Source organism: Nesoenas mayeri (assembly GCF_963082525.1).
Source record: "Nesoenas mayeri genome assembly, chromosome: 1".
Lineage (NCBI taxonomy): Eukaryota > Metazoa > Chordata > Aves > Columbiformes > Columbidae > Nesoenas > Nesoenas mayeri.
Window position 1 is genome coordinate 188366040 of NC_137541.1, and position 14473 is coordinate 188380512.

The 14473-nt window shown below is 36.0% G+C and overlaps 1 protein-coding gene across 4 annotated transcripts in view; it reads right to left on the bottom strand.

Annotated features, from left to right (window-relative positions):
* NBEA (neurobeachin) overlaps nt 1-14473 on the bottom strand; it is a gene marked incomplete at both ends in the record, with an annotated part of 484059 nt that overhangs the window by 262790 nt on the left and 206796 nt on the right. For all 4 annotated transcript variants that reach the window (XM_080363323.1, XM_080363325.1, XM_080363322.1 and 1 more), the window contains one exon: nt 13677-13804. In XM_080363323.1, coding sequence (XP_080219449.1) covers nt 13677-13804 — 128 coding nt within the window. The remainder of the gene's footprint in view (nt 1-13676; nt 13805-14473) is intronic.

Here is a 14473-nt window from a genome sequence, read left to right on the forward strand (position 1 = left end):
AAACAGATTTTAATCCTAGCATAATATATAAAAGAATCAGAATGCTACATAACAGTTTCTTTGATTTTTTTATTAAAGTAAGAAAACAAATACTGCTTCACCACTGTAGTTGCCAAAATGGAATCTAAATGAGGACTATAAAATATACAGAATAGCAAAATATCAAAGAATAGCAAAAACCCTTGAGATCACACCCACAGAGAGGAGACTTATTACAATGTGTTTATGATTTATTTTTTAAAATTACAGACTTTAATACTGTGATCCCATGAGCTTTAATGATACTGACAAAACTGACTTTGGTGCCACCTTACTCTGAAGAGTCTACTCTTATACCAACATACGTAGTTTTTGTCAATTTTGTGTTAGTGTTCATAGGATGCACAAATTCTCATTCATCAAATGAGAAAGAGATCACTTAATCTGTACAATAAAATCCACTAATCGTTTTAATATCTTACCAAAGATTTTCAAAATTGATCTAGTTTTTCATTTAGACCTTGTGGTAAGTTTTTCCTTGGCCAACAGTCCATTGGGATTTACTTAGTATATGCATTTGTGATTCTCTGTCCTTCTCTTAAAACGATATTTCTTTGGATGGATTGATTTTCAGATATCTGTTGCGATGTAATGAAGTAATATGCTATCTAATTGGTATACCAGGACATATCTAAAATTTGTATTATTCTATCATGTATAAATTGAGAAGTTTTTCTAATTAGCATTAATAACAAAAAGTTATTCTTTTCATATAAAACACCAGAGATTATTATTATTTTTTTTTTTAAATATGATACTTATTATATACTAAAATTTGATTTGGAAACAAAAATGTGTTTCCATCTTTTCCAAAGTCCTCTTTTAGACAATGAGTCAAAACAAATCAGTGATCACAGTGCACTGCAGCTGATTAAATTTAAACACCTCTAATCTTGGAAATATCTATAAAATTGAACTATTGGTTTTCTATCAAAGTCTACTTCAGTTTCAGGTAGACTTGAGTAACTTATAAATATTTTCTTTTGGTGGAAACCTGAAAAAGCTAAAAAACAAACTACGCTTAGAAGTTCTGGAAAATCCAAACATCTTATTTATTTAGCAAGAATCTCAATGAAAATAATTCCTTTTTTTTTTTTTTTTTTTTCCCCAAACACTCAACAAGGCACTGTGAAAATTAAAACATGATCTTGAAAGTCTTCTGATTCCTCCCATATCCTGTTATTACTCAAATAAGTGGCTCAAAGTTATGGCTAAATTTTTGCCACAGCTGCTGTCCTAGATTTTATTTTAGTGGATGGTGTAAAAAAAAAAATAATGAAAAAGCCATTTAAAATTAATTTAACTCTTGAAAAGGTAAAAGATTTTTCAAGATTTGTCATATCATGTTCTCTCAAGATGCCATTCCTTTCCTAATGAAGTTGCTCTTTTTGTGATTAAATTTGTAGAAAAACTACTAAATGAAAATTTATACCAAAGAAGTTGCCCATATTCAACACATCTCGGAAAAAACAACTATTCTAAGATTTTATGTTCTACTGATTCCTTGCAATTTTCTTATTTAAATGAAGAAACACAGAGTCATAGAATGGTTTGAGTTGGAAGAGTCTTTAAAGATCATCCAGTTCCAACTCTCCTGCTATGGGCAGAGACACTTTACATAGACCAGTTTGCTCAAAGTCCCATCCAGCTTGGCCTTCACACTTCCAGGGATGGGGCATCCACAGCTTCTCTAGGCAGCCTGTTCCAGTGTCTCACACCCTCTTGGTAAAGAATTTCTTCCTTATAGTTAATCTAAATCTACTCTTTTTCAGTTTAAAGTCATCATCCCTTGTCCTATCACCACATGCCCTTATAGAAAGGCCCTCTCCGTCTTTCTTATAAGTCCTCTTTAGATACTGGAAGTCTGCTATCAGGTCTCCCCAGAGTCTTCTCTTCTCTGGGCTGAACAACCTCAACTTTCTCATTCTGTCTTCATAGGAGCTCCAGCCCTCTGACTATCTTTGTGGCCCTGCTCTGGACTTGCTCCAACAGGTTCACACCCCTCTTATGTTGGGGGCCCCAGAGCTGAATGCAGTACTCCAGGTGGGGTCTCAGCTGAGCAGAGTAGATGGGAAGAATCACCTCCCTCAAGCTCTGATCATGCTGCTTCTGACGCAGCCCAGGATACAGTTGGCTTTCTGGGCTGAAAGTGCACATTGCCAGGTCATGTTGAGCTTCCCATCAACCAATACCCCCAAGTCCTTCTCCTCAGAGCTGCTTTCAATACATTCTCTGCCCAGCCTGTGTTTGTGCTTGGGATTGCCCTGACCCAAGTCCAGGAACTTGTACTTCATGAGGTCTGCATGGCCCACCTCTCAAGTCTGTTCAGGTGCCTCTGGATGGTATCCTGTCTCTCAGGCGTGGCAACTGCACCACTCAACTTAGTGTCATCAGCAAACTTGCTGAAGGTGCACTCGATCCCACCGTCTGTGTCACTGACAAAGATGTCGAATAGCACTGGTCCCAATACTGACCCCTGAGGAATGCCACTCGTCATTGGTCTCCACTTGGACATTGAGTCTTTGGCCCCAGCGTGATCATCCAGCCAATTCTTTATCCACCAAGTGGTCCATCAGTCAAATCCCTGTCTCTCCAATGTAGAGACAAGGGTATTGTGTGGGACAGTGTCAAATGCTTTGCAGAAGTCCCAATAGATGATGTTAGTTGCTCTCTCCTTATCCACCAATGCTAGAACCCTATTGTAGAAGGCCACCAAATTTGTCAGGCAAAGCCATAGCAAAGCATAGCAGGCTTTGTCAGGCATAGCATAGCAAAGCCTTAGCAAAGCCATGTTGGCTTTCACCGATCTCCTCCTTATTTTCCATGTGCCTTAGCATAGTTTCCAGGACAATCTCCTTCATGATCTCTTCGGGCACATAGGTGAGACTGACTGGCCTGTAGTCCTCCAGATCTTCATTTTATTCTCTTTAAAAATGGGGGTTATGTTTCCCATTTTCCAGTCAGTGGGAACTTCATTGGACTGCCTCAGTTTCTCAAATATGATGGATAGTGGCTTAGCAATTTCATTCACTGATTCCCTCAGGACTTGTGGATGCATCTCATTGGGTGCCATGGACTTGTGTACCTCCAGGTTCCTTAAAAGGTCTTGAACCTAATCTCCTACAGTGGGCACCTCTTCACTCTTCCAGTCCCCGCCTTCGCCTTCTGCAACTGGGGCGGTATGGCTAGAGCACTCTATCCTCTCTTCTACTCTGTGGTAGAACATCTATCCCTCCTTTCTCTTTTTTTCTTAGTCCTTCACCTCCTCCTCTCAAATCCATGTTACAGGAAATACATTTTGCAAGAATTACCTCAACGGTGAATTATTTTCAAAGAAGTATACAGGCAGAAATCAGAACATTCATTTCAATCACCGACACAAGCAAATGTTTATACTTTGTACCTTCACTACACCTCTGATGCTTTCTCTTCATTTCAAGAACCTTTTCCAATTCTTTCTAAAGCTGTCAAAAGTGACATCCTAGACAAGACAGATCACAAGTATGATCCCAAATGACAGTCTCTAGAAGATCATACTTTCCCTGAAAATGCAACAAAGGACTATATTTCAAACGGATTACACAATTATTTTTTTTTTCCTTAGGTATGAGGTTTTATTTTGCTCCTGAAATTTAGCAACTTTTCCTCAGCTTCAGTGTATAACTTATTCTTGTTTGATGCCCTATTTTCTTACTCGTTCTTTACTGATCCTTCTTACTTTCCTATATTTCTCCTCTTTGGCAACCTTAGGGCCATACTGAAAGATCAGTGAGTGAACCAGTGCAGCTACAAATAGAAAGTATAACAAAACCTCACAGACTCATGCGGCTTCTTAAATTTCTAATGCCAAGATAACCATTATTTTAACTAGGTGTCATCTCTTGAGTAGCATAACCCACTGCTAATTTTTTAATCTGGTTGAACAAAATGTTGGTGAACTAATATTTTATTTAGATGGTAATTATTTTCTGAGAATTGATAACAAGAAAAGAAAGTTAAGCTCCACACTGAACTTTGCTGATCTTAGTTGGTAGCCCTCAGATCTTGCTCCCACCCTGAAGTCCTACTGACAAATGGTAATCATTCTAAAATAGTGTCTCTGAAAACACAGAGCTGTACCACTGTCACAGATTTCTTGAAATAACTTGTATTTCTTGTGTTTCAGTTTTCTTTATTTACTTGACAGTAACATTGTTATGGGCTCTCCCTAGACCTGCTTTGACATCAGTTTGCTATCTTAATTTGACATATCACAACTGTCTCTGTTGTCTGACAAGTTCTTTCAGCATGAGGGTTTTCCATTGCAAGACAATCTCCACAGACAACATCACTACTAGTATAAAAACATTGGATCATAAAATTCCACAAAACAACATACAAAAATAAGATGTGATATAAGACAATATACATTTAGCAGTTTGGGTTTTTTGGGAGAGGTAATTTTTAACATATAGTTGAACTGAATACAGTAAAGATATATTCTCATTGTCCACGCAAAAATAATCCCAGGTCTATAAGGAAACTGCTAGCATCTAGATAAATCAAGCTTGATAGTTTGTTAATGTTTATGGTATTGTTAACATATTTTTCCTATAAAAAACAAAGGGCTTTATAAATAGATGTATTTTTAAGATTCAAGTTAGTAGTTTCTCAAGTTAATTGATTCAAGAGTTTTTGTGGAATACTCTTTGCTTATGCCTTACAGGCAAGGAAACAAGCAAATCCATACCCAACAGGGTGAACTGTAGAGATGCCTTTAAATCATCAAGACAAGTATGGAAGTTTTGTTAAACTCAGTCACTAATTAAAAGGTTTCAGTCTGGGTCATAAGAGCAGGTGATAAGTAGACACAGAGTTAAGGAATATGGAAGGAGAAGCTGTGACCAGCTCTAATGAGATTAGTTTTTTAAAGAAGCTGAACATAGAGCTCAGGCTACATGGAAAAGGATTATTAGACTACACCTCATGAGAAATACGTATTTCAGGGCAAAATCTGATACAGAGATGTTATTTGCAACTTATAGTTTATCAGGTAGGAAGTTCTCTGGAAAAGGCTGCTGGGATAATAAAGTAGATTGATTCCATTTTAAGCCTCTAGAGGACAAAGGGTGGGGCAAATACCAGCCTAACTGTTTCAAGTCCAAAATCAGGCAGAGTCTCCTGCTGAGTTCTGAATGATGAATTAAGTGGAATAAGAACCAGAGAACCTCCGCCTGTGGGGAGCTTCAGTCACAGCATGAACATCCTGTAGATACTGAATACCTTTTTGGCACACCACCTCATTTTTCTTTGGACCTGGACAGTAGAGGAGAAAATAATACGGGGGGAAAAAGGTGGCTTTTCTTAAAAAAAACCCCAACTTGTACAACTTAGTCCAGTGTTAGCATGCATCACTGCTGTATACCTGATATGATGAGTCCATCTACAGGCTGTGTTACAGTAGTGCCTGTACACGTTAAGAACTTTCTAAAAAATATTTTAAAATCATTTCCTTGAAATAACATTAAATAGATCTCTTGCTACTCTTTTTGTATTAGCAGGCAAACTTATTAAAGAAAAAAAAGGGAAAGAAGATTATTTTCCACGAAAGCTGAAAGTTAGAATGAAGAAGACAGAGGGATGTCTGATCTGGATGATATTAGGACAAAAAAGTATGAAGTAATGAGGGAGGTCTTTTCTAGGCCTTATGGCTTGCAAATAGAATACAGATAACTAGTTTGAAAAATAAACTTGTGAGAAAGTGCCCAATACTGCAACCTGAGGACCACAAACAACTCCTTTTCTCACACTTTAAAGGCAGCAATATTTTGTTCATTTCCTATGTGCTGTAAAAGCAATTGGTATTGTTTAGTTTCTAATTATATAATTGTTATCGTAGCACTTTCAACAGAAATTCAGTAACTTCAAACATCTAGTGGCTTCTATATTGTCAAGGAAAACTTTCAGAGCTTCTTGTCAGCAAACCTGACTACACTGTTACCAGCCTTTTTTTTTCCCCTGAGGGCATGTATTTATTTTTCAATTTTTTTTCTCTTAACCCCTTTTGTTGAATATATGTAGTTAATTCTAACCTTTACAATTAGTCTCACATTTTCAGTCATTTTTTCTCCATTGACAAAGCAACAGAACCACCCCAATTTCTGCCTAATAGGAACTCCATAAATTTTGGATTGTAAAGATATCTTGATTATTAATTAATGTAGCAATGATAATATAATCAAGAACATATAATCTGAGTGCCAACAACAATTTCTATCCTTAAGTTATGCTGGGACCACACAAGCCAAAGACAAAGGAGAGGGCATGAGCAGTTAACCCCTGTTACATAGGCTAATACATCTTAGTAACTGTCCAATTCATTAGACAAGGATAGAGTGGTTCATATGTGCAATTAATTATTGGCAGGTTTACTTTCAAAAAGGTGCCAGATGCTATGCATTTCCTAGTTGCTATCTGGATCGCTGATCTATGGTGTTTCCTGCCATGTTAAACAGAACATCTGTTCAGAACATACTTCTGCACACAGGAACTTCAGTAATTCAAGAGTTAAAACTTCAAAATTGAGTGAGTGTGTATCCTCTTCACTTTCTGGTGTTTGTAATGATATCCCTTTAAAGGCATCAGAAAGAAATATTGTATGAAAGAAAAATGTTCTGTAATTGGTCATTATAGTTTGAAGATTTCACTGTGGATAAACAACTCAGACTTCTGCTGTGGCACCTGCTCTTCAGTTCCTCCTCTCAGTGCCAGTACTGGGATCTATTTTCTCACTAGTAGCACGTTCTGAAAAACTGTAGAAGCTGCAAAGCTTTGAACCTTGACTCTGCTGGAGCATGCATAAATAAATAGGCAGATTTGAATATCCATTTAACCTTTCATCATTTCTTTGTTCCTACCATACAGACTTCTGGAAAACTAGTGTTGTTTTCTGTCTTCATGTATATCTGAGTCACAGATTTTTTTCAGTAACAAACACTTTCAGTCTTAAAGTATTTGCAGAAACATAAGTGTACTGTGGAGCTTTTCAGTAAGACACAGAGCTAATCATAGAGAATTTCTTAAAACAAATTTCTTACAAGCCTATACATAGCAGTTTGAAATCAATGATTTTTTTTTCCCGTTTATGAAGGGATTACAACAGGCAGGCAGGTTTTCAATCAGCAGCAGCATTTTAAATTCTAGCTATTGGAGGATTTCAAGGGTTTTTTGTCCTGTTTCAAAATGACCTATTGTTTTCCTCATAGTAAAAACCAAGTCTTGCAATTACTTGCAGAAATTCATAAAGTAGAAAAGTAAAATACATGGAAAACATCCTCACAGTGCAAATCAACACTGAAAGCTTGAAACAATATAAAGGTATTGTTAATGATGATTAATGTTTTTAAACTTAGCGAAGAAAAGCATTATCTGTAACTCTATTATTCCAACCTCATCATGTAACAGGGCTTGTTTGTGGACAGTCATGCGATTTCACTGGGAACTTTTTACAAGTCTTTACATTGAAAGATAAAAAGAAATCTACGAACAGGAATCCTACTGCCACAAACTATGGAAAACTATCTTCCAGAGGACTGGGTCAAGCAATTCACTGCTTTAACTGCACTGTGCCAAGTCTGCAGCATCACCTCTTATTAGATATAGAAGAATGTACCAAGACACGTAGGGCATGTGGAAAGAAAGGAGAGGGAGGTGGCACAGCAGAGAAGAAATATATGATGAAGTCTTTAGCCGTGAAAATCTATTCAGAGTTCCTGCCCCAGTACAACCCAAACAATCCATAAGATACCTGACTCTGACTGGCCAGAGTGATCATGTCCAGTGAGACACACACTGCAAATGGCACCAGAATGACCACTCCCTGACATCCTCCCCGCAGAAACATTTTTAACATTCACCTTGATTTCTAACAAGGATTGTCTGATGTCTAGTAGGGTCAAGTTCTTCCTGCTCTCTTTCTCGGTCCTGTTTATCAATTGCTTTCCTGTTCCTCATGCTGTAATATCCACAGTGTTGCACCAACACAGTTTATTACATAGGTGCAAATAAACCAGATGAGATTTTTTTGAATTGCTTTTAAGTTTTCCATCTATTCACTACATGATGATGACATACCTCAAAAGATAATGCGGATGAAATATTGAAGCTGATTAAGAAATGCACATGTAACTACTGCCTCAGCCAAGCCACTATAGAGTACCTTTTCTTTAAACAGATAGTTATATTTGTGAATATTGTGTAAAAATAGCATCTTTTAAGTGTTCTCTGTTTAACTGGATTAAACAGGCCAACACATTAAAAAGTTATCAAGGAAGTACAAGGCTGATCATCTTCACCCAGTGGGATCACATAAGTCTCTATTCAGAAAAAAAACCACATTAAATTATATGTATGACCATGCACACATACACTGGCAAGGGCTCTCTGAAATCTGACGACCAAACTATAGCTAGTATGAGCCTTATATGAGGCTCGTCTGAACAGACAAACTTCATTATGCAGAGAAAGGAGAATATGTCTCATATTAAAATGAGCTTTAAGGTAATGATTAAAGAACTTCTTAAATAAAAATAAAAATAGGTTTAATATATGTACACACACACTAAAAAAATCAGAAGAAAGGCTTATTTCATACAGTGACTTGAACAGTTACCATCTTTGATGACTCAAGGGAAGTTGATATATTCTCAACTACATCTGCAGTTGAGATGCAGTCAACTGCAGAACAAAGAAAACCACTTTTTTTACTGATCCCTGCAGGCAGTTGGCTGAAACTGAAGTACATCTGTCCATGACCATGTGAAAAAATGCAGTGATGGTAATGTTAGAGCAAATTAAGGTTAATGCAGACTATCGTTCCTGGCAGGGTATGGCACAGAAGGAACAGGGATTCACAGACTCCAAAGCCACAAAAAAGCTCCAAAACCATTCAGCAAATACATGACATTTTTCCTCCCGAGAAGCTGGATTGAAGACTACATTTAGAAAGAATGTTTACTCATAGTCATAAAGACTATGAGTAACATTGATCTCAATATTTGATAGTAAGTCCTAGTAAAGTCTTCCAATGTTATTTACCTGCGTGAGGCACTCTATTGGTAGAAAGACTAAGACATCCTGTAATATTGAACTTCTTTTATCTTCTCTCTTTGGTACATTGAACAAATCAAGCTCTTTACTTTGTACTTCATGGAGTTTATCTCCAGTCTATCAATCACTCTTGTGCCCTGATCTTTTGTTCCCTCTGTAATTTGGACAAAGCATTCTTGAAGTGCTGACTACAGAAAAAGATGGTAGGAGTTTTACTGAAGCTGTGCACAGAAATGAAATCACCTCCTCATCTATTCCTTCCAGGTATCCGAGTATTGGACAAGTCTTTGTTGCCTCAGCACTGAGATAGGAGAGCCTAGAGTACACTAGTTATTGTAACAATCCCTACATTCTTTGAGTGGTGTTGTCCCTCACCTTCTACCCTCTAGTTACAGTCTGTATTCTTTGTTCCTAGAGATTGGAATCAGCATTTGGCTGTGCTGAAATTTGGCTTTTTCTTGAGTTGTGATTATTCCACAAAATTATTCAAACACATCTCTCCAGTGGAATGCCTTTGTTTTTCATTTTTTATATCTCTGTCTAAGCAGTTAGCTTTGTCAGGAACAATTCTGTATGATAATATAGACTGTTAAAAATATCAAGGTAGGATCAAAAAGTGGCTTATACAAATTCCAGCACTATGTTAATTCCACTCAATGCAAATTGTAAAATGGTAACATGGTAAGGGAAAGCATTGTATGTGACTATATTTTCATCTTGGACATATTGTAACTGTTCAGAATACTCCAAGAATAGCTGTGGTGAAAATACTTTTACCCATCTGTGCTTGACAAAAAGAGGATATAACTTTTCTTTCAGATACAGATCAGATTACACTTGCCTGTAACATTTTCACCTAAAAGCTAGAATGTTGTAATGCCCTTTAGATGGAGGGCATTCACAGACCATATGGAAACTAGAGTTAGTGAAAACATATCTGTGCAAGTGTTAAATGGAACTCCACAATGAGAATTGCTAAGCTTAAATATGTGACTTACACATATTGCATGTTTGTTTCCAATTAGATTCTATACAGAAAATTTTGACCTATGCAACTTCTGTTCTTGAAGGAGTTGAAAGAACCTCAGTTATGAACCACAATAGTGTTGAGCTGGTTTTGGTACACTTTGTTTGAAACTATTTGACTAAAAATTGATCCCGTTTTACCTATCATGGAGGACACTTATTCTGGGAAGTTGAAATATTTGGAATATAGTAAGATACATTGAAGAAAGAACTGGTTGTGAAAAATGGGGCAAAAATGAGTACCTTTTCAGTAAGTAAACAGTCAAAGAGTTTTACCAATAAATATGTTCTGCAATGATAAATCACTGCTTGATATAGCTCCTCTGCTACTGGTCACATTTTGGAATTTACATGAACAAATATGAAAAATTAATAATTTTGAATAAGAGTGGTCCAAGTTTTTGGTCTGGACTGACCAGATGACTGCAGTCAGTTCACTTCAACTCCACTCAAGAGTATGAACTCACTCTTTAAATGTTAAATGTAATTTCCTCAAAAAACAGATCAGCCAGTCTTCCATGGGACAGAAAGATGATACAAGCTAAAGGAAAATGAGGTGGCACGGTATGACTGCAAGATTTTTCTCCAAGTTCTAGACAGCTCAACTACCACTTACAAAACGGTAAAATCATAATTAAGTTGTATACACATTTCCAAATACATATGAATAACATGTGCCTCAAAGCATCATATAATCTGAAAAGTTTGTGTAATTAACCAGTTTTAGAAGTATTAAAATATTTTTTTTTCTCTTCCCTTTTTCTTTTGTGCTGTCTCTTCAGTATGCAAAACCTCAGTTACAAAACTGTGGATATTCTTACAAAGTCTGAAATAACCTAGTAATTCTTACACACACACACATGCACAAAAGCACTAGAAAGAGCTTCAGAAAAAAGCACATGCCATCAAGGATGCCTGCAGTTATTCAGATTTCAGCACAATCTGATGGGGGAAAGGCTTCATATCATATGGAGGTTTGAAAGACAGCAAGAGGAGGGAAGGTATTTTTATGTTTTAAGCTTGAATAATCAGAAGAAAAAGGACATGCTTCATAGAATACAACACAGATTTTTGTGGACATCAATTTGAAAAACAGAAAGAACCTTTGGACTCAATTAAACAAAGTTTATTTGCTCCTTTTTAATTGTTACAACTAAAACCTTTTACAGATAAAGCAACAAATTAAACTATTTCATATAAAACTATCAAGATAATTATAATACTGCTTGTCAGTAGAAATAAAGTTTATATTAACAAAGTCCCACAGGAATTCTATGTACTCACATATCTCGAGCCATGCCACTGTGTTTTGCAGAGTCATTACATAGAGAGCACTTTCAAGCACTTCAAGGACCAGCATTGACTTTCAGTAAACAATGACAGGAAATTCATCAAAGTAAATCAGGTAATGGACTAGGAGAAAATTTAGAATTCCCTTTTAAAGGGAACTCAACTAGGCAAGAATTCAGTTTAGTTGAGATCAAAAGTCTCACACAGGCATTGAAGAAAGGATGAGAAATACACAATGACTGTAAAAGCAGCTGAGTTTTCTGTTAAAAAGAAAAAAAAGCCAACTATTTTAGAGGGAGCAAACAGAAATTCAAGTCCTGAGGCACGCAATGTAAAAATATAAGCTGTGAATTTTTTTGTTTACAGATTACTATTTCAATATATTTGGAAGAAAGGACTAGTTCTTGGAAATCAGGAACTAGACAGCAATTGAAGAGAAGACTAGACATAACGTTAAGAAAACATGATGGGAAGCACAGCACTTATTTTGGAAATCAGTGTTTTTTCATATACAATGATTCCTGAGACTGTAGTGGATCACTGAGCCATAGATAGGACAAAATGTGGAACATCAGTCCAAACAGGCATCAGAAGAATCCTACAGCAAACAAAACCATGTCTCTGTCTGGATAGACAATGAGATAAACTCATATAGACATAAAGTAGTTAGGTTCCTGTGGCTTTTCACTCTTTATCATATGCTGGGAAACACTGGAGTCATGCTCATACCATGAATGCGACCAAAAGGCAAAGTCAGACAGTGTCAGTGAAGAATTTTTTTAGTCTATAAAAGGGCTTAGATGAAACCAAGACAATTTTATTTGTATGGTATAAAAAGTATAGTCCAATTAATCAATTGTCAAACAAACAAAAAAAAGGATAACGCTGCTACAAATGTAACAATCAGCTATGCTGAAATAAGAGATTTAAGAACGGAATCCATTAAATATCTTACAGCCATCTCAATATTCTCAATAAGCATCTCAGACCATTAACTTCAGGTATCATTAAATGAGAACTGCAACTTACTCATAACTACAAAATAAACAGTATAAAAATCCTGAAGTTTTTTGAGAATTACTAAGCTTCTATACTATTCCTTGATATTATTAAACAATAGTAATACTAAATGATAATTAGACAAAAAAGGAAAAGGCTATTTAGTAGATTTCAGTTACAAGGTGCAAATATTTCTAGCATTAAGAATAGAAGAGCGCCAATGTTGTGGGATATAATAACTGAGACCACAGAAAGAATGTACAATACTATTTAGATAAAACACATGTATAACAGGAGTTTTGGAATCTGAACACAAAGCTGTGTTTTCTCTATGTAGACTTTCACATGTTATAAGCTTTGCTGTAATGAGAATATTTTATACAATCGTAGAATCATAGAATTGTTTAGGTTGAAAAAGACCTTTGAGATCATTGAGCCCAACCATAAACCTCTAATTAAACAGCAATACTGTGTGTAAGAATAATTTTGGAAAGAAAAAGATATGTTTGTCTGGATATACGATGGGGGATCAATGCATGTTCATGCAAATTCCTTCATTACTATTTTATCTGCATTATTTTCTGCACAAGCTTAGCACATTCTGCATAATTTCTGCGTTACTTACTGCCTCACTTATGAGGTTTCATTATTTTCCCCAAATTTTGTGACTATGAAGTAGTAAAGACGATGCATAAAACCCCATAAAAATAATTGGAAGTGTTCAAGGGTATTTTTCTTTAAATATCACCACTTTTTATTCCCCTTTAGGAGCAATGTTTTGTCTGCCCACATAAATCCAAATGACAGACCTGAGCAAATAGTGTCCCTACCAAATCTAGATAAATATATCAATAAAGTTGGAGCAGTCTTCAATTTACTTCTTTTGACTATACTTTTAAGTTATATTTTTCAATAGTTTCACTAAGTCAGGATGAAAGACTTACACTGATATAACTGTTCTGAGGAGGAAAACACAAATTGTAGAGAGGTTTTTGCATTCCAAGATGACAAGATGTATATTCATACAGTATCTCAGGGGAAAAAAAGGGGTACAAAAGCTATCAGTGTTATATTCTTTAAACACAGTTAAAGGCAAGGAAGCAAAATCACAGCATATTAACAACTGATTAATTTATTTATCAAAAATATTTACATAAAGTCTTATGAAAACAAAATATTGTTCATATGAAATGACTAATAGCTAAAACAATATAATTTTGTAACACAAATCATACCTTCAATCAGCAGCTCTTGTCCATGACTGCCCAACAGTGTTCGGGATAAGAAAGGGGCAAAGTCAACAAAAATTTCTCGCAGAAGAGGGGCCACCTTTTCTAGAGCTCTTTCAAGCTTTGCAGTGATACTGTGGAAAAAGAGAGACCATGTTTAGAAGAACACTTAATAACAGAAATTAACTTATGTCAAATCATACCTGTTTTTAAAAGTTGCTGTAAACTTCTGTAGAAAAGAGGATGATTGTAATTTGATTAAACTTTACAGTGTTTAAATGGCTTTCAGTAAATGCAAATGTCCTGTCAGAGTCAGCAGTGTGGCAGCTTCATAAATTCTACAGCATTTACAAAATACTCCAAAACCAGTAAAAGTTTTGTTCTCATTTTTGAACTTGATAAGAAGAATGCCAGATATTCAAGTGTAAGTCCATTTCACCTATCTCAGCTTATGCACATCCCATCATTTTATATAGATTTGAAAGCTTGAAAAGTTCTTATTCACCCAAGGCACTCATACTTGCTTTTTTGTTTGAGCTTGCAAATAAAAACATCTGTTACTGCAGTCCTGGACAAGGGAGTGCATGAGGAAGTGTTCTAGCACAGGTGTGAAGAAAATCAATATTCTTCAACCCTGAGGGAACATGATCCCAGGCAAATCACTTTGCCTTCGCATTTATACTTCTCTGCCTCCTGAGACTATACAGCCTTTGAAGCATGAATTGTTCCTTAATTTCTACTTGTACAATAAGAAGTAGTGTTGTGACTCCTGTTTGCTTTTTAAATGCCAGTACTAATATTCC